Source organism: Macaca nemestrina, chromosome 9 (genome assembly GCF_043159975.1).
Source record: "Macaca nemestrina isolate mMacNem1 chromosome 9, mMacNem.hap1, whole genome shotgun sequence".
NCBI lineage: Eukaryota > Metazoa > Chordata > Mammalia > Primates > Cercopithecidae > Macaca > Macaca nemestrina.
Window position 1 is genome coordinate 49,986,598 of NC_092133.1, and position 22,084 is coordinate 50,008,681.

Here is a 22,084-nt window from a genome sequence, read left to right on the forward strand (position 1 = left end):
CTTTTACTTATCTACTTCCTTTTGCTCTTCACTAACTTGTTTACTACGATCTCGCAATTCAGTGTCTTCTGAAGCCACTTTGAACCAATTGCCAATTGCCAATTAGAAGAATTTTAAATGTATACAACCAAGCTGCACCTCAACCACCTTGAGAACATGTTCTAGGATCTCCTGAGGACTGTGTCAAGGGCCATGGTCACTCATATTTGGCTCAGAATAAATTTCTTCAAATGTTTTGCAGAGTTTGAGTTTTTTTCATTGACAAAGTTACTTTAATTTCAAATCATGCATGTCTATGTCTCTTGTATATCAATTTAGTCATGTACTTCATGCTACTACTTATTGTTTATACATAGCTTCTCCAACAGGATAGAAACTTCTTTAAAGCGCTAAGCTCACCTCGTGGATATGTATCCCCTTACAACACTTAGAAAAAATGTTTATGCTTTGCAAATACGTGATATATATTTGTTAATTTAACATGCTTTTCATTATCTCTGTGGCACGAAAATAATGTTTTAGGGGCCATGTGACAAAAAAAAGAATCACATTAGATGTGCCTCAAAAATAAAGGGAACATAGTTGTTGAAAGTGAAATAATAACTTAAAAAGTACTAGTCTGTTTGGAAGCTTTGTTCATATGTAAATGCAAGTGTGTGTGTGTGTGTATGTATGTAAGAATGTTAACATTAGTCAAAGAGTAAGAAGAATGACAAGGGGACCCACAAATCCTTTACCAATCCATGTAATATTGTCAAAGATAATAAGTAATATCTAATTTCAAGATCAAAAGAGCATTGCCCCAGTCATTCTTTACCACTTTTACCTTGGAATACACTAAATTCTATTGTTTATCCATGTATCTATTATTTTATTACCACTTTATATGTTTAACCCACCAAATGTTCTTGCAAATCTGACACAAGTCACAATTCACTGTGAAGAATTATAAAATTATACTGTTATTAATTAGACCAGCTCAAAATTAGATACATTTTGGACAAAATCAATCATGAAAATATATGGTTAATTATAATGTGATCTTTTATATAAACAATAAATATCAAAAAGGTAGAGTAGTACAATAGATATTATGACAGTATTTCTCTAAAGCATTAGAACATGGCATCAAACATAATTTACTAGACAATTTCTGTATTGTGCAAGAAAGGAGTATTTACTATTTTTGAAATATATCTTTCATCTTCATAGTGTTATCTATACTATTCTCTTCTTTGGGATCTATCTCACAGTTTTATCTTCTCTGCTATCATCCACACGGCACCTGTGATAAAATCTGGGACAAGATAAAATTGAATAATAAATACTACATCTTTTTATTTGAAGAGAACTCACAGGCTAGATGTATTTTTTCTTATATGACAAGGAAAATAGATGATTAAGGAAAGTTTCAAAAATGAGATGATCTTTAAACTGACCCTTGTAGAATAATTGAGCTGATCTGAAAAACAGTGAAGAAAGGACATTTTTAAAAAGAGAGACTTGTGGAAGCAAAGACATTTAGGTGTAGACATTCCTTGAGGCTAAGTGAAAAGAATACAATGAATATAGAAATTCAGAAGAGCAGTTACATAGGATATGCCCAGCAGAACTTCAGAGACTTGTGAAGTGGAGACAATGAAACCTTTTGAATGTTCACTCATATGTACATATTTTCTATATGGTACTTTTCTCCATATTTCTTTTTATTATTTAAGCATAATGCTGAAATTATTTTTGTCTACTTAATAGGAAGCTTTTCTTTTTTCTTCTTTCAATAGTCAACCAGTAAGACCAGCTACTTGTTAAAGTTGGGAAAGTAAATAATTTTATTAACAGAAAAAACTGCGTTATCCATAAGTGATAAAAATAAATAAAAACCAATATAATAGCTATGCTAAATCTTTAGCAAGTTATTACTTTATAGTGAAGACCTGACTTTGATTATATTACAACAGAATGCGGATAGCCAATGCCTACAACCGTAATCAATAATGAAGAATTAATGTGCTTTTGAAGAAAATTCTGATAATTTCCCTCATATCTATGATTGCTAAGCTACATTTTATGCTTATGTTATTCATGTAGTTGCACCTGTTTTCTATTTCTGGAAGTGTTGTTATTTCTGTAACATAAGTGACTTAATAGATTCCAGTTCTTCTGTGCATAGCTTCATTTGCATTTAATAGGTGTGCCTCTATTGAAATAAGAATTTTTCTAAAGCAAGAGGTTTAGAGTGACTATTGTATCATTCTGGGGCCTCATTATTAATCAGTAATTAATACTCTATGGAAAACATAAGTTTGTAAAGATATTTGGCATTCAATGAATGGTCTCATTTTGAATCCCAACTTAAATTTGGACTAAAAAGGCTTAGAAAAAAATCTAAATTAATTACTATATTAATTATAAATATGTTTCCAGGAATGAAGAAAATTGTATCTCCTCTCTTTAGTTCCAGGCTTATTCTTAGGTATAAGAAGGAAAACTATTTTATGCATTCCTAGATTCTTCAATATTTTAATTTTGATTGCCCATGGAAGCAATACAAAATGTTTCCCTCATGAAATATGTTTTTTTCTCGTATTATATATGCAGAAATGTAATTTTTTTCTATTTTGAAAAGTTTAATTATATATCATTGTCATCAGTTCAGCAAATCAATTTGGGATCAATGGAAGAGCACTGCTTCAATGCATTTGGTTTCAGAAATGTATTAATAATAGTCTATAACCATTTTTCAAATCACATTTCCCAGGAAACCTATTGTGCACAATGTAATTTGTTCTTGGACAATTTTATGCTATGAGTCCACTGGAATACATTTTTGTTTTGCTGAAAATATAGTTTTTTCAACCATGTATTTATATAAGATGCTTAACATTTCTGAAAGAAAAATGCTGTTAATATTATTGTGTTAATTTTCATAAACTGCTCTCCATATTTTAAGGTAATAAATTATTAATACAGTTTCTAAATCTGTGGCCATTTATTTATAGTATAAATATAAGGCTATGATCATTCCTGGGATTTTAGGACTAAAACATAATATGTCACAGGCTACAATATTGTTACCCTAGTTATAACAGGGATGCTTTTGTAAATCAGTCAATCATAAGTAAAGAGTCATTAGCATTATTTGTCACAGACCTTCTGTGTGAAACCATAAAAGTCAAAAAAATGAAATGCATTACAAGCTCGTACCCTACAGCTAAAACATAAAATGAAATCAATAGCGTTTGAGCTGTTTTACCACCAGTTTAAAGTTTATCTTAATTGTCTTGTCATTTATTCCTGATTGAAAGTCTAGTTATTGAATCAAAACACAATGACATATTTATAGAAAGCTATGGCTTTCTTTTTTCATGTTTAAAGATAATTATAATTTTACCATAAAGCAAAAATTGCCGCTTCAATTATGGAGTTACATAAATTAATCTGTGCTGTAAACTTGCATGTTACTGCTTTTGTTCTACATAAAAATAAAAGAATGGGAATGACTCTGTGACAGAAATATTAACATAAATTTCTATAGATGTTCTGGGTACAGGCTTCTTGACGCTTCTTTGGGACCAAATAACATTTTATCCTAAAAACCCAGGAGAGTTTGAGTTTTTCTGCAAAGAAAGAGACTATGGATAGGAAGAAGAGATGATTCATAATTTTGAAATAATGTATTAGAAATAGCAATGCATTCACATTTGTATTTCCTTTTGAAACTAGTCCAATAGTCCCATAGACAGTTGTTTTCAGATAAACATAGAAATTGGCCCTTCTGCTGTTAAAGCTTAAAACTTTTATTTGTTTTATCTGAGTTCCTTCCTCAGGAAAGGAGGACCTTCAGGCCTCTCAAAAAAAAAAAAAAAAGTATCAAATAACTGAAACTTACCAGATCACTGCCCCAGAGGCCTCCTTGTTCCTCCCTAGTTCTTGTTTTCTTACACTGTTATGTTTCTTCACTGCTATATAAACCCTCTAGCTTTAGTCAATCAGGGAGATGGATTCGAAACTGAGCTCCCATCTCCTCAGCTTCAACACCCGATTAAAGCCTTCTTCCTTGGCAATGACTGTTTTCCCAGTAATTGCCTTTCTGTGCAGCAAGCAGCGGGACCTAGACCAAATTCCTGGTGTTTCATTAACACTGTAAAATGAAGATAATTATTTGATCAAATTAGTGGTCAATATTGGAGTAAAGGAAGAAAATATGGATGCCTAACAGAATGAGATGGGAAGAAGAGATAAAAGGTAGAGAGTCTAGAGGGCCAGAAAGTTTGCAGTGCAGGAGGAATGAAAAATCAACACCTAATTTCTAACTGAATTGAAGAGAGAGAAAACAAAGCTTTTCAGATTCCCTGCAATTTCAAGTACTGGGAGGAAGCTCCTAAGCACATTCCCATGATTAAAACAGTGTACTGGCTCCATCTGTAGTAATGACTAAACCACTATTATGAACAGGCTGCAAATCAGGGGTGGTGAGGTGGCAATGGGCAGAACTGGGGCTTAGTTAGCAGTCAGCCACAGGTGGGTTGTATGAGTGATACGTATGCTGTAAATTTGCATACTGTCAGCTTGATATTTAAAACCCTTCACAATCTGGCCTTAATTTTCTAGACTTACTCATGCATTGGAAAAATCTTTATTTTGTATATTTATGTGCCATGCATTTTAAGCTATTGGAATACATCAATAAACAAAACAGATAAAAACTTCTGTCTTTGTTCAGACTAAATCCATTTTAACAATATCCACTAAATTCTGTTCTACAGTCTCACTGAAATAATATGCTTAATATGAACATATGAAATACAATTATAAAAGTCTATTTTTTTCTTTCATACTATCTATTTTATCCTGCTAATATGGGCTAATACTTTTCCTGCTCTTGAATAAAAGCTCAAAAAATTTTATAGTTTTTAAAAAATTGTTAATAGAAAGTACTATGGTAAAGGTAATTTTAAAAAGAATTTAAAAATGATTCTCTAGTTCAATATATTAATCTAATACTTCAAAATTCATTTAAAGGTAAAACTTTTTGTCTTCCCCAGCTTAGATATGTTAATGGAAGTTCTTCTGCCTTTTGGAAAGAGGCTATAAGAGATTTCTTTTTACTTTTTTCTTTATTAACTACCACCATGTCTTTCATTCACTAGCAGTTGATTTTTATCACTCAGACTTCTATTATCTGACCTTGGAGATTATGGAGAAAAGGCACATAAGGTAGGTAGCAGAGTTACTACTTAAATATTACTGCTGTGAAATGGTTGAATACTTTTTGGGTCAGACCTGGGTTTAAAACAGACATTGTCAGTGAGAGCATCTTCAGCACTGATATGCTTTCCTGCAGCAACTTCAGTTTGCCAGTGTACTTCAGTTAATTCCAGTTTGTCATTTTAATAGGAATTCAGCAGTCTATCTCCAGTTTTTGCCTTTTGCAGTATCATCACTTCTTCAGGTAATCCTACTGAACAGGATTTAAGAAAACTGGCATTCACATGTGTCCCAAATCTGGTCCTTTGGGTTGGTTTGTGTATAATTATGCAGGCAAAGGACAGTCACAGGTTCTTTGCCTGCATACTTATAGAAGCACAGACCTATCTAGATGTAGCTGTAATACAATGTAACACTCCAGTCATTGTAATCCCTTGTTGCTCTTTTTCTCTCTACGTTTATCTGATATGTCTCAAACATGGATTTGCTGTGCTAGGCCAACATAAGGGCACAGTGTTTTTTACTGTACTTGCCAACATTAAACTTGAGAAGCAAAAGCATATATTTCCCCAGACTTCGTTTTTTGGGGAAAGTACACTGTTGAAGTGAATTCAAGTACAACTTTACAACAACCCTCCCCTACAAAGGAATACTCACACAAAGTCACTTCTAAATTTTAATTCACTTGACCATTTTCAATTCTCCTTGAGAGTAATGGTGTTCAGAGTGGTAAACCTTGTTACTGAAACACCATGGTTTTGGTCTAGGTTCTGCTACTTGCCACACAGATGGGCAATCATTGAGACAATGAGTATTACTAGGGAAGAAGGTTTTAATCTAATTGGGTGCTGCAGCTGAGGACGTGGGAGATCAGTTTCATGGAGACAGATCCCTCATGGCTTGGTGTTGTCTTCGCCATAGTGAGTTCTCACAAGATCTGGTTGTTGAAAATTGTGTGGCACCTTCCCCCACCACTCTCTCTCCCTTGCTACTGCTTTTGCCATGTGATGTGCCTGCTCTCCCTTTGACTTCCACCATGATTATAAGCTTCCTGAGGCCTCGATAGAACCACAGCAGATGCCAGCACCATGCTTCCTGAAAAGATTACATAACCATGAGCCAATTCAACCTCTTTTCTTTATAAATTACCCAGTCTCAGGTATTTCTTTACAGTAATGTGCTCTAATACAAAGAGATTAGCGAAAAAGTGATGAAAAGATATGAGAAGATTCAACACTTGTGTGCTAGGAATCTCCCAGTGAGACAGAGGAGGGATGGAACTTTGGGTTCAGATCACCTCCACTAGAGTATTATTTCATGCAGTCACACTAGTCACCAGAACTTGCACCACGGTAAGGTGATGGCAACATCACCCCACTCATGCCATCCCCACTGACCACAAGAGTTTGCAAGCTGTAAGTTACCTAGAGAAACCAAGATGAGGGACATTCCACCATACATCTTACTCAAGGAAGTTGGCCCCCAATACCCACATGCACAGAGGGCTAAAAAAATGACTGTGGTGGCAGGTGCCTGTAGTCCCAGCTATTTGGGAGGAGAGGAGGAGAATGGTGTGAATCCAGGAGGTGGAGCTGGCAATGAGGATCACGCAACTGAGCTCCAGTCTGGGAGACAGAGCTAGACTCCATCTCAAAGGAAAAAAAAATAAATCACACCCAGCAGGGGAGATGTAACATGTTAATGAGACATGGGACACATGAAGAAGCATGTTATCAAACTGTGCAAGTGCTATAAATTCCCCGTCTCTGCATGCTTCAATGTCACTCCTTTCATGGCTAGGCCTGTTAAAATTACTCTCTTGGCTATCTTCAAGGAGGCAGCAAGAGGACTTTCTCTCTTCTGGAATGCTTTCCTTGTGCTCTAGCATAAGTTCCAATAATGCCTGGAGTCTGGGAAAGTTCCTTAGCCTTATGTCAGTTTCTATTACACGCAGCATAAGAACCTGTGGCCAGTAACACCAGAATAGATGTCAAATTAATAAAAAATAATAAAAGCTAGAATTAAAAAAAAATCCTTGAGTGAGACTTGACCAGTTACACTATATATATATACACACATATATATATATAAAATGACCCGGAATTGCCAACATGTAGAAATATTTTGACAAAAATACTGAACTTTAAAGAAAAAATAAAGGCAATCATTTGGAAATTCAGAAATAAGACCAGTTTGTCATTACACATTTTTTTACAGTAATGTTTCAAAGAATAAGAAAATGGAATGAAAAAAGTTAATTTAAAAAAGAAAATTAGTCAAGTTATCCAGTCAAATTGGTCTTCAATGTTAAGGCCCTAAGATAAGCTTCTTTTCTTAATGCACCAAAACATAGGAAATAGTGTCCCTATAATGCTACATTGAGGACTTTACTTGAGAATAGGCTACTGATAACGAAATGACCGAATGTGTTATTGATATTACGAGGGATAAAACAATATGACTTTCAATTAGATGTGTGGGAAAATATAAGGGATGAAGCAGAAGCATTGCTCACAACAGGAACGATATGAACAGGGCAATATATATATATAGTGTATCATATAATGTAAAAGTAAGTATTAGAACAACTGTGGGCAAATTACAGCCCTTTGGTCAAATCCAGCCCACAGACAGCCTGTTTTAGTAAAACGAGTTTTGTGGGAGCATAGCCAAACCCTTTTATTTGCATATTATCTCTTCTTGCTTTTAAGCTACAACGGAGTAGAGTAGTTCTGACAGAGACCATATGACCCAGAAAACCAAAGATATTTGTCATCTCAGTATTCTCATTTTGAGTGTAATAGTGAATCAACTCATTATTTTGAAAATCAATAATAAAAGGAAAGAATCAAAGGGTCTTTTTCCTTGTTTTTCCTATAGTTGCTGCACCTCAGAGTAACTGAATATTTGCTATGGAGACGTTTTGCTTTATAGAAATATTTTGGCTAATGAATATAGAAGTAATAAAAAGAAAAAATAATGGATTTAGAACATTACTATTGGTGGTTGCTACTATCTGTATCACAAAAAGAGAATCAAAGAGATTTAATGTTTAAGGAATGAGTGAATATCACCTATGATTTATTTGTTTAAAAACAAAACCAAAAATAACACGAATATGATCAAGCCTCCAGATCTAACTACTTATTTCCTGGAAATAAAGGAAGCAGAAAGAACATGAAATGATCACTTGGAGAGACAGTCATCAATCTAGGCTTCAGAAATGTTGTCTCTTGCATAAATAAATATCAAGGTGAATAAAAGAGGTGGTAGTGGTGAAGCCTACAGATTAAAAGAGACTTAACAGACCTATCAACCAATGGCAATGTATAGACCTTATTTGAATTCTGATGTAAATACATGTTTAATATGAACTGGATATTTTTAATATGAACTATGTTTAATACCAACTGGATATATGTTGATATCAAATAATTTGTTACTTTTGGCAGGAGTAATCATGATATTTTAATTAAGGTTTAAGAGTCCTTAAGATATGCATATCAAAATATTTACAGATTGAATGTTCTGACTCTGACCTGCTTCAGAATAATGCAATAGTGGGTAGTTGAGAGCAAAGATGAAAGACTGTTTCCCAGGGCATGATTAAGTTGAGTTAGGCAGTTGATACATAGAGGTTCACTGTAATATTCTCTGTAATTTTTGTATGTTTGAAATGTTCCAACCTTTCAATAAAAGGTTAAAATATTTAAATATTCCTAGTGTTAAACTTATGAAATGAGCTCTAAAATTTTATATTTTAATTAGTTTGCATTTAAATATTAAATCTAATCACATCATGGTTGCACAATCTACTTTGAAAATAATTTCATTAACAAATTTTTGATAAAGAAGTCACAATAAAATACTTCCTTAATGAATTAAACTTTGTATTTTTATTATCTTTATTCAAATGATATGTGGCAGGGCAACGAATTCTCTGCAGCAGAGATGAACATTTAGCTAACTAATTAATTAACCTCAATTTACATAATGGTCTTATTTGCATAGCTAATGGCCTGGGGATTGACTATAGGCCATTAACAGTTATTAATTAATAAGATCAAATTCGAAATATATGGGTTTTTATTTCAAACTTGGGAGGCAAAGGTCAGTCATAAAAGGTTAATAACAATATTCAAAGAATCAGGCAGTAAATACTTCAGCTTTTAGACTTCATGCATTTCTGACAGGATAATTCATGAATTGGTTTCACCTCTACACGCATACTGGGGCACATGGAAGTATATACATGTGCATTAGATAAACTTTTATTAGCCTCAGATTTACATGTAAATTAAAGTAATGGGAGTTAGTTGTATTATGTTCACATATAAGAACTTAATGCACCTCTATTCAGAAAAACCACAGGTATTACTTGAGAAATGTCAAGTTCTACAACCTAAATTTTTTCTTTCTTAAATTGTTCATTTGTTTTGAGTAAAGATTGCAGGTATAGTTTTCAATTAATCTTTCCCATTTATTTGCATTTGCAATAAAATAGGTTACATTATATAATTTAGAGCTACTCCAACCTTTTCACTCCTCATTTATCCAATTCACTTTACAATTAGAAGCATCCTCTACATTTTTAAAAACATAATTGCCTGTAGTTCAAAGAATTTAGAAACTCAAAGAACTTATCTGCTATTTTTAAACAATTTAATGATGTGAGTGATGCATAATTATTGAGGACAATTGAATTCCTTTTATTTCAAAGACACCTGTATAATCTGATTTTTCAAATGATTTGGTTGTACCTCTACACGCAACTGAGCAGCTCTCTACACTAAATCAGAAAATGAGGTTTGCGATAAATGAAAAGGAGTGATTTCTTTTTATGATCAATTGCCAAATTGACACAGAAAAATTCTATCCTGCATCTTCTGCCTGTTGCTCCTGTCTTGCTTTCTTTCCTCTCACACTGCCTGGGTTCTCTCTTTATGCCTCTCCCCTCTTCTTTTTTCCTCTTCCCCCGTCTAAGAATGCTTGCTTGATGAAATGCCTTGAAATGATGTCCAGGAATAGTCCCCGGGTGAATGTTCCAGATTCTGTTTCTTACTTCATACTCTGTCTGGGCCTCTATTCTATTAATAGTTAAATTAAACCTGATTATCTTGAGTCTTCTAGATTTTAAAAGGGTTGCTTTGATTACAAAAGGATGACTGCTTAAATGCAAAAGAGTATTACCTCAATAGATGGGAAAAGAATAGCATTTATCGCATTATTGATAACATCTTTGAATCTGTGTCAGTTCCTTTCACAAATTGGCTTTTACATGCTTCTCTGCGTGGGTAAACTGTATGCCACAGAAATGTTGAAGTTTAGAGTCACAGAACGTGGTCTTAAATCTGTGATGCTTTGTTTACTGTCATTTAAAAAAATTAATCTTTTTAATTATTAATAAAATCTTGCCTTTGTAAAAGGATAGTAATTCTCATTTCATAGATTAAAAATGTAGGTTAAAAAGTGTAAATTAAAAATAAAAAATGATGCTATATATGAATTACAGTAAAGGTTAATCACTAATTTTAAGATGAATTTTTCTTTTCTCTAAGAAAATATGTAAATACAAGAAGCCATACAATTCAGGCAATTTCTAGTAGTCATTCATTAAAAATATCTATTTCCCAAGGTTTATCCAGAGCTTTCACAGTGGGACTAACTTTTATTATTTAACATACACAGACAATGGTGGCACTTTAACAATATTAGATACACAATTTGAAAACAGTGTTTTATTTTCTTGACATTTCAGGAGTGTGAAATCACTCACTGCATTGTCATATATGAGCTGTTTAAACAAATAGGCAATCATCTCAGAGTATTAACGATCTTTCTATGTTGTCCACTGAGAATGATATTTTAGACATACGTATTTCATTAAAAAATTAGCAGAGACACCATACAATTCTCATAAAAGCTTTAAGTAGTATAACTTACTTTTTGAAGGAACTCGGAGATTGGCAAGGACCACTTCCAGGGAATCAGCTTGGACTCGAAGAACATAGCTTGTCCTGGTCTCATAATCCAGAGGTCCATTCACATAGATAACACCTGTGATGTTATTAATTCCAAATGTATCTAGAAATTAAAATACAATTACCTGGTCATTGTCTTTAGGCTATAAGGAAAGAAATTCTCTTTAAAAAGCACTGTGATATCAAAAACACTAAAAATACCTATTTATAACTAGAGTGATTCATGAAAGTGACAAAATGCTGGCTTCTGGAAACTGCTCCAGCCCTTTAAATGATCACCATCAATATTTTGCTAAAATCAGCCTTGAAATTGTAGGGGTTTTTTGTTTGTTTGTTTTTGTTGTTTTGAGATAATCCTGGAAATCAATGTTCTATGGTTAATTACATTTGGGAAACACTGAATAATATATTCTTCACCTTAGATTCAGATGGTGTTCTACCACACTAAAGGCTTTCAGAAGTTCCGTTTTAAAGAAAACCATCTAATTTTGTTTAACCAAAATTTTCTGACCTTACTGGCTTATTATACTGTTTGTAATTTATGAATATTATCATTTTGTAGATTTAGTGTTTTGTTAAGAACACTTGAGAGGAAAAAAAAAAACCAGATAATTTAATGTTGCCCTATGTCTTTTAAAATTAATTTGAATGAAAATCAGAGCACACTGGCAAACTTTATAATACATCTCCTTCTCTTAAGCTCTCCATATTCTCTCCTTACTTTATTTTTTCATAGAATTAATAATCACTTATAATACTATATATTTGTTTAATAATTTTTACATTTTTATTATTAACCCCCCCCTTATTGGACCATTAACTTCCATGAGGGCAGGAATCTATTTTGTACATTGTTCTATCTGTAGTGGCTAGAAGAGTAGTTAATATATAATAGATGTTCAATACATATTTGTTGAATGAATTAATAAATAAATGAATGTAAAATAGTCACTGTGGGGGAGAGAGGTTAATAAATACAGCCACTCCGCTGTCTTCAAATGAAAGAATAAATAGAACCATAAAGAGAAAGTTTTGGAACAGAACAGGTTGAGAAATTATAGCTTTAGTCAGACATTCAAAGTTCAAGGAAAAAGGAAGTTTAGTTATTTTTAGGGAGGACCCATAGTAGCACAGTAATAATGAAGAAAGAAAGGCAATAAAAGTAAGATATTGATCACTTGCTACACTGCACAAGCAGCAATACCTAGTAATAGTTTGTCATTAAAAAGCTAAAAAAGGCCTTTATAATTTCCTTGCAAACTGCTTTGAAGCATTTACATTCAGTCATTTCTTAAATATTTATTATTGATTAATTTATTACATATATATTAACTATTTCTTGACTACCTACAATACGCTAGGCTATCTAACATACCAAAATGGAAAACAGAGGAGAACTTGTGAAGAATAGGTAAAACAAAGATTAATGTGAAAGACTGAGCTATGAACTTATTGCCAGAGGCCTGCAAATTCCTATGATTCTTAAAGTGATTAATATACAAACATTATAACTTTGCTTATAATCATTAATAATATGTCTAATTTGACTATTTGGGGAATCATATAACATGCATGGCTTTTAACATGGATGTGACTCTTTTTAAAATTCACACTTATTTACAATTTTGAAATTCCTTCAGGATTAGTTAAGGTATGACCAACATGGAGTAAGGGTCATGGATGGTTCAGACAGTGGAGTGGACGAAGCTACTGTAGGCAATGATCATGGCCAAAAGCTGAAAATTTCATGATGCATTAATTTTGAGGAAATGTCATTAAAATATTACCAAATGACGAAAAGGGCAAGGTTTCATTAATTAGACACTTAATAATTCTTAAGGGAAAAAAATCACTTGAGCTAACATAACTGGATTTTTAATTAAGTTCAGGATACATGGTTACCAATTACATCTAAGATGGGCACAATTTTATTAGAAAACAATAGGATAGATAGTAATATCAATTCAATCTGAAATTAGTCCAAATCTAAGTTTACTGGTTGATGGTGAGAACACAAACTAAAAGTCTACTCACCTTCTTCATTTCCTGAAACAATGGAGTACACAATACTTTGATTAATGGCAGCAGCAGAAATTACACCAACCATGGTTCCTTTGGTGGCAAGTTCACTTACTGGAGGAGGTCTGCAGGTTTAGAGAAGATGATGTATTTATGTTTAAGTATAATTTTGATGTAACTTTAGGTTCACAGAAAAATTGAGAGAAAGATAAGAGATTTCTGATATACCCTTTGCCCTCACACATTCATGGCCTCCTCCATGATCAAATCCCCCACCCGACTGCTACATTTGTGATAACTGATGAACGTACGTTGTCCCCATTATCACTGAAAGTCCTTTGTTTCCATGAGGGTGCATGTTGCTGTTGTACATTTTATGAGTTTGGACAAATGTGTAATGACATGTATCCACCTTCATGTAGTATCATATAGGGTATTCTTACTGTCCTGAAAATCCTCTGTGCCCTTATATTCATCCCTCCCCTCAACTCAACCTCTGGCAACCACTGATCTTCGTAGTGTCTCTATGGTTTTGTCTTTTCCAGAATGTTGTATAGCTGGAATCACACAGTATGTAGCCTTTTCAGACTGTCTTCTTCACTTAGTAATATGCATTCAATGTACCTCGACATCTATGGCTTGATTGCTTATTTCATTTTTAGCACTACATAATATTTCATAGTCTGAATGTACCCACCATTTATTTCCATAAATAAAAAACATCTTGGTTGCTTCCAAGTTTTGGCAATTATGACTAAAGCTGCTATAAACATCTGTGTGTAGGTTTTTGTGACTCTAAGTTTTCAACTCTTCTGGGTAAATACTAAGGAGCATGATTACTGGATTGTATAGTAAGACTGTTTAGTCTTTTAAGAAACTGCCAAACTCTCTTCCAAACTGACTGTACCATTTTGTATTCTCACTGACAATGAATGAGAGTTCCTGTTGCTCCACATTCCACCCAGCTTTTGGTGTTAAATAGTCTGGATTTCAGACATTCTAATAGGTGTGTGGTGATATTTATTTATTTATTTATTTTTATTATCCATTTTTATGACAGAGTTTTGAACTTAATAGAATGGACACAGTGGTTCTTCTAAGCTACATTATGCAATTACATTGTGCTTTCATTGAAAGCTTTTACAAAAAATCCTGAAATACAAATTTAGTCTGAAGTATAAATTGCATACAAGGTTTTACAAACATCTTGTCCAAATTGCTTTGTTTTTGCTATTGCCATCCACACACTTAATTGACTAGGTTATCTCAATGCAAAGCAATCTTCCTCACAGATACTCTAGCACCTAATGGTGGTCCATATAGTCACTGCATGAGCAATAACTGCTTCTTGCTGAAGAATAAGAACCAATCTGTATAATTTTTAAATGGAATGTATAGATATTTAATTTATTAGTTTATTTATTTGCTTACTTATTTTACTGTCCTGTATGTTTTGTTTTGTTATTGGTTTTTTTTTTTTTTTGTCTTCTTTTGATAACATCCAAGTATTGTTTTTGATAATCTTGCCTCTTTCCTTCTCAGTACAAGTGCTTTGGGTAAGGCTTTGACAATCCCCATAGCACATGCATAAACACATTAACCAACTCTGGTCAATGGGGGCACTTTATCCTTTGCTCAGTGTTCATGTGATGTATATGTCTCATGTAAATTCAATGGACATACTACATAAGATTACGACTTGACTAGATTCTTGCTAGCCAACTTTTTGGCCATATCCCTCACTGGATTTGATGATGTAAGCTGCCACATGAAGCAGTCCTCATGGCAAGAAACTCAAGGTGATGGCTGACTAACAGCCAGCAACGAACTGAGGCCCTTAGTACAACATGCCACAAGGAACTGATTTCTGCCAACAACTACATGAACTTGGAAGTGGATCTTTCCGTAGTTGAGCCTCAGATGAGACCCTAGCCCTATTTGACACCTTGATTGAAAGATTATGCAAGTCCTTTTAAAAGGAGAGGACACAGCTAACCCATGCCTGGATTCCTAACCTACAGGAAATTCAAAGCAATGTATGTGTTGTTTTAACCCATTAAGTTCGTGGTAATATTATTATGCCACAATGCAAAACTAATATTTGAACAATGGATTGTTAATTTATGATAGATTAAGATACATATTTCTTATCAAAAGTTTAATACAAGAAAATATGTCAGTCATATTAGGGGATAATTTTCAAAAACTGAATTCCTATTTGTGGAAGTAGTCATTACTTAAATTGTTTACTTGTCTATCTTGTGTTACTACACAAGATAGAAGCTCAATTTTATACTTTCCATAATTCATCTCTTTGCTAATCCTTATACAGTATGGGAATATGACATCTGCAACTTATGCACCTTTAGCTTTAACATGAGAAAAATGCTATGTCGGGCCGGGTGCAGTGGCTCACACCTGTAATTCCAGCACTTTGGGAAGCTGAGCTGGATGAATCCCCCTGCGGTCAGGAGTTTGCGACCAGTCTGACCAATATAGTAGAACCCAATCTCTACTAAAAATACAAAAATTAGCTGGTTATGGTGGTGTGCTCCTGTAGTCCCAGCTACTTGGGAGGCTGAGACATGAGAATTGCTTGAACCCAGGAGGTGGGGTTGCAATGAGCTGAAAACCCCACCACTGCACTACATCCTGGGTGACAGAGTAAGATTAAGTCTCAATAAATAAATAAATAAATAACAGAAAAGAAAAATGCTATGTCTTCTTTCAAATATTAAAAAATACATGTGTGCATTTTTGCTAACCTTAACTGACAATTAGGATAGAAATAATACTAAGAAAAAGTAATTGGCATAATTTAAGAAGACATTTAAATCCTATGCATACTACTAAAAGCATTTAAAATTCTATTTGTTAGTAAATGTTTAAAAGAGATTTACTCCTAGACAAAATTTTTCCTCATTAACTTTTGTCTTATTTGTTCCAGTATATTTGTTTCTGTCAGAATTAAAACATACTATACAATCTTCTCCAGAAAAGAATTAAATGAACCTCCATGATAATGAGTAATAGATTACAAAATATCAACTATTTTCTATTCTTTGGCAGGATTAAAATGTACAATATTAACAAAAAATAATATTTTTATTATTGTTATACGTTGTGGAAAGTACCAGTTACATGATGTGGGCAAACTGCATACTCTCTTTGGAGTCACATACGTCTTGAATACAAAATGATGGAGTTGGTATAAATCAGGATTCATTAAGCCAGATGGACAGAGAAGGTAGGAACATAACCAAATTAATAAAATGGGCTGAATATGAATTAATAGGGAGAGGAATGGAAGTTAGGAATGGGACAGTATGTAGCTACTGTACAATAATTCAAGTCTAGTGTGATTTGTCAATCAATAAAGGAAATTTAAAATTTTGTATACATTTGTGAACAACCAGTGGGGATTTATTTTTTTAAAGCATCAAATGACTACATTTGATCTATGGGCTGACACTTTATGATTTTTAAAGCGGATAAACTATCTCTAATGTCTTTTCTAGTTCTACCATTCTGAATCTGATATAATTTGAGCTATCATTCACTCTTCTTTCTGTTGAGTATAATCAAAATCTATTGCTCAATTTCAGAAGCAATGAATTATGGCCAAATGAAACATTTCTCAGAAGGTTTTTTTTTAAAAAATATTTTCTCTGACTACTAAATTCATAAATCTTCAATTCATCCATTTATGAAGAAAAATGCATCACTAGCTCTCTTCCAATTTAAGTTTTTCACACCTGATTTATAACAAATAATTCTTAGTGTCTGAAATGGAAGAATACTACCTTTCAAAGCTAAATTTACTGCCAATACAACTGACAAACTGCACTCTTAAAATAAAAGAAACACTTGAAACAGACAGCTTCAGTAACGGAACTGTACAGCTCACTGATGTAGCTGGAGATAGATACCAACTAGATGATCATTTTCCAAAGATTGCTAAGAGGATGCTAAAGGAAATGGTTATTTAGCAGATATGAACCTGGAACATGGGAGAGGCTAGTGGTTTCATGTTTTCATAATGGCCTTCAGGAAGGGCTTCCTCAAAGGCCCTTTCACAAGGCTTGACCTGAATTGGGTTTGATGTCCTTGCATATCCATGATGGCAGTGTTGGTTCCTATTTACTCCACAAAGGCAATGCTTCTAACTTTATTGGACATTTTAAACAAAAGCTACAGGTTTTGACTAAAATTCCAAAATCACCTCAACTAATACTTAAAGAGAATCCTAAATAATATTTTGATTTTAAAAACAGACTTATGAGAGTAATTTTAAATGTTTTTCCTCATTAATGTTACTATTGCATTATCCTTACCTTCTAAATTTTATATGTAAAACAGCTGTGTATTTTAAAAATTAATAATTTTTTGTTTCTAATAATAATGTTATTGAGAAATAAATTAAGATAAAAATAATGTCACTATGCCTATGCATTCAGTATTTATACTTCCTCCCAGAAAAGTTCAATGGTCTCAGAATTTTTTGTATTCTTATTTTTTAATCGTCAAATAGAAATTTTATACACTTATGGTGCATGACATGATGTTTTGAAATATGTATACACTGTAGAATGGCTAAATTAAACTACCATCCTTCCATTTTATTACCTCACATGTTTATTAGTGGTGAGAACATTTAAAATCTATTCCCTTAGCAATGTATAATATTGTACATTGTTTTTAACTATGGTCACCATGTTGTTAAACAAATCTCTTCAATTTATTCTTCTGGTCTAACAGAAATTTTGTATCCTTTGACCAATATCTCCCCAATTCTTCCCTTCCTACCCAGCCCCAGGTCACCACTTTTTTATGCTCTACTTTCATGAGTTCAACTTTTTTAGATTCCATATATATTAGCTTTATTAGATCATTATTAGAACATGCAGTTTTTTTCTCTGTGCCTGATGCATTTTAGTTAACATAATGTCGTCCAGATTTGAGACAAATGAACGTATTTGAGACAAAATAGAATACTAGTTAAAGTCTAGGTTCATTCACGTTGTCCCAAATAAAAGAATTCCCTTCATTTTTAAGGCTGAATAGTATTTCATTGTGTGTGTATACATATATATATATATCAATCACATTTTCTTTATCCATTCATTTATTGATAGACACATTTTGTTTGATTCCATATCCTATTATGAATAATGCTGCAATAATCCTGGGAGTGCAGATATCTCTTCCACCAATAGCCTGATTTAAAAACGGACCAAGGACCAGAATAGATAGTTCCCAAAGAAGACATACAAATGACCAGTAAATATATGAAAAAATGTTCACTGTCACTAATGATCAGGACAATAAAAGTTAAACCTACAATAAGATATCACTTCACATCTATTAGAGTAACTACTAAAAAATCCACTTCATATAACTTGCGTTTGAATGTGTCTCTCACCAGGTTCAGGCACTGGTAATACTGCAGCCCAGAATGCAGTGGAGGGGAGCCTTTGGGTTCCTGTTCCAGCTGGTTCACCTAGTGACACTATGTGCTATCTTCCACACAGTGAGTTCTCCCTTAGGATCAATCACAATTAGTGAACGTCCTTCATACTGACCTAAAATGTTTCTGTTTTTCATCTACTCATCTCACTTTTCACCTGAACCCCTGGTAACTAATGATCTTTTTACTGCCTCTATATGTTTACCTTTTCTAGAATGTCACATAGATGAAATCATACAGTACGTAGTTTTTTGGACTGGCTTCTTTCCTTATCAATATGCGCTTAAGTTTCCTCTATGTCTTTTGTAGTGTGATATCTCATTTCACTTTATTGCTGAATAATATTACATTGTATTGGATGTGTCACAAATAACTGCACTTTCATAAGAAGAAAACTGATCAAAATAACTCCAAATCTGTTGTTTAAAAGTAAATCTTTGCAGATTAAATGCAAACCAAAAAAGTTAACTGCTTCGGAATTTACATGCACAATACTTACAATATAACCTCATGAAAATATAAACTAATTTATACATATCCTTTTTTTTTTTAAGATGGAGTCTCACTCTATCGCCCAGGCTGGAGTGCAGGGGCACGATCTCGGCTCACTGCAACCTGTGGCTCCCAGGTTCAAGCAATTCTCTGCCTCAGCCTCCCGAGTAGCTGGGATTACAGGCGCCCACCATGACACCTGGCTAATTTTTTGTATTTTTAGTAGAGATGAGGTTTCACCATCTTGGCCAGGCTGGTCTTGAACTCCTGACCTCGTGATCCACCCACCTCAGCCTCTCAAAGTGCAGGAGGATTACAGGTGTGAGCCACCGCACCTGGCCCATACATACCCTTTTAATATTTCTAAGTGTTTTTTGAAAATATGTATTACAATAAATCTTTCAATTAAGTATATTTTAAGTAATTTTCTGAATAATGACTATACTACAATAACATAATTTGCAATGTCTAAATGTTAGACCCAGTTTTTATAGTATAAATATAGATGAAACAATTACTGTACAATTTAAAATCTACTATTGTTGAGTTCAAGAAGTAACAATAAAAGTAAATGTTGTATATGTCGAATAAAGCTTCTAATTATTTTAAAAGCCAGGCAATTTAGGATATAAAAGTGTTTGTAAATAGATGCTATAAAATTTCACTAGGATTCAATGTGGCTCTATTGCTTTCTTTGTACTGAGAGACAAATCTAATTTATTTTGACATGTTTGAGTTCAATATATTTGCAAATCAGTACCAATTAAGGTACTGTTTTTAGATCTACTATGAGGGAATTTAATGAAAATGGGAAGGGAAGAATAAAAAAAGAAAACACCCACTAGAACTCCGATTATTTGTAACCTTGGAGTAATTGCATCAGAGTGATCTAATTTTACATATTTAAATAAGAAAAACAATTTTAAAAAGACATGAATCAGGAGAGAGATGCAGTTCTCCCAGAATTCTTAGGATGGATTTTAGACAAGAAAATTAATTAAGGCCCAAAAGCTAGACACTGCTTTTTACATATGTTCCAAAGAATGCTTGCTTCCTGTCATTAAGAGTTTCGTTTCTATTCAGTTCCTTAAAGAATCTTCATCTTGAGGATATAAAAACAGAAGTATAAACAATTTATCAAAATATTTGAAAGCAGAAACTACAATCTAAGGTGTTTGTTTTTGCCTTTGCTTAAATTATTATATTGTTCTCATTAAAATAGTGTGTTCTAATCTCTCATAGCCATTGGTTCTTAAAGCTTAAATTCATAAGAATGTGCTGGATAAATTTTTTAAACTTACTAAAGTACAGAAGATTCTTGATTTGTGATGGTTTGACTTGCAATTTTTGACTTTACTATTGTATGAAAGTGATATACATTCAGTATGCTCCTTGACTTACAATGGGGTTAGGTCCTGATAAACACATCCCTATTTGTCTATTGCCTTACCTTAATTATTATAGAGGGCTCTTCTTACTTTCAAAAGTGTCCTGCTTTGGACAATAAATTGTATGGTCTTATCTATGCTGGAAACTATATGGATATATTAAAATAGCAAATTTATTCCTCTCGCTTGAAAATTTACGATTTTTTTTTTTTTTTTTTAGTGAGACAGAGTGTACAGGTAATCATAATTCTGTTTTGAATTATACATTATTTGACATTAACATAGTGATTTCTGCTTTCCCTTGTTTGCAATTGCCTGATATATATTTCCTGTTCACTCTATTTTTGTGCATGTGATTTTGGTTTAAGTACATTACCTAATGGCATGAAACCATGTGTGAAAAGTTTACCAGAAGTAAAAGGCATTCTCAGAAGATTAAGTAAATAGCACAGCTATTAAGCACTGAAGGAGTTGGGAGACGAACAACTTACCCATTATAAATTGGTGATAAAAATTTCATGATTTTGAATCAAGATTTAAACAGTGTAAAATTCTACTTTCCATGGAGATTGTGGAAGCACAAAGTGACTTCCATAAAGAGGCTATGCATATGTCATTTGCCTGTTTAACACCATTCAATGTCTTCAAATTTCTCTGTGATAATTAACAAAGTTTTTAATATGGCTCAGTAAGTCCCTTCACAATCCAACTCTCCCTATTTCTCCAGACTCATCACCATAGGACTCCATTTAGTATGTTATTTTTGTCTCAAATATGTTTGCATTGATCACTAATAAAATAAAATTAATGTATCCTACTATATGTTTCACTTGGATCAAAATTTCCCATAGATACAATATAGTGAAATAATGGGACCTATAAAATCACTCTTTGTATTGAAAAGTTTGTGCTAAATTCTAAACAGTGGATGTAAAGTGAACTGTTCGGACTTGAGTACTTTGTTGATGGAAGACTTGCTTCACTCTGCTACATGAGCAAATGCCAAAATGTGTACAACCTTGGAAATGTGAAAGATAAATTAAATTCCATATGGGTACACAGAGAGCCTATGAAAACTGTAATAAAAGATTGTCAGAATCATTCCATCAATAGTTAAATGGGCAAAACCTATTATGTTTGAGGCAAGGTTTTAATAGTGCCATAAAAAGACAAGAAAGGCTATCTTCAGGTAAAGTCAGCTCTTATATTGGACAACAAATCTAAATTAAAATAGAAAACAATTTTAGCAATCAAGCTATGCTCTCTGCATGTGCATTTGTTTTATATTATTTTATAGTCTTCAGATAGCTTTCATTAACTTATTTGCACTCAAGAGAAATCATTCTTTCCAAACTATTGTTCATCTTATTAAAATCTTCTCTCAAAATCTGTAAGTCCAAACTTGGAAGGTTTTATAAGAATGATAGCCTGGGCAATATAGCAAGACTCTGTCACTACAAAATAATTTAAAAAAAAATTAGCTAGGCGTGGTGGTATGCACCTAAAGTCATAGCTACTTAGGAGGCTGA

General features: G+C 33.2%; 1 protein-coding gene across 11 annotated transcripts in view; it reads right to left on the bottom strand.

Moving 5' to 3' along the window:
- Positions 1-22,084, bottom strand: part of LOC105496640 (protocadherin related 15) — a 1,825,405-nt gene that overhangs the window by 119,849 nt on the left and 1,683,472 nt on the right. For all 11 annotated transcript variants that reach the window (XM_071069550.1, XM_071069551.1, XM_024797557.2 and 8 more), the window contains 2 exons: positions 13,224-13,333; positions 11,152-11,292 (listed from right to left, as the gene is read on the bottom strand). In XM_071069550.1, coding sequence (XP_070925651.1) covers positions 11,152-11,292; positions 13,224-13,333 — 251 coding nt within the window. The remainder of the gene's footprint in view (positions 1-11,151; positions 11,293-13,223; positions 13,334-22,084) is intronic.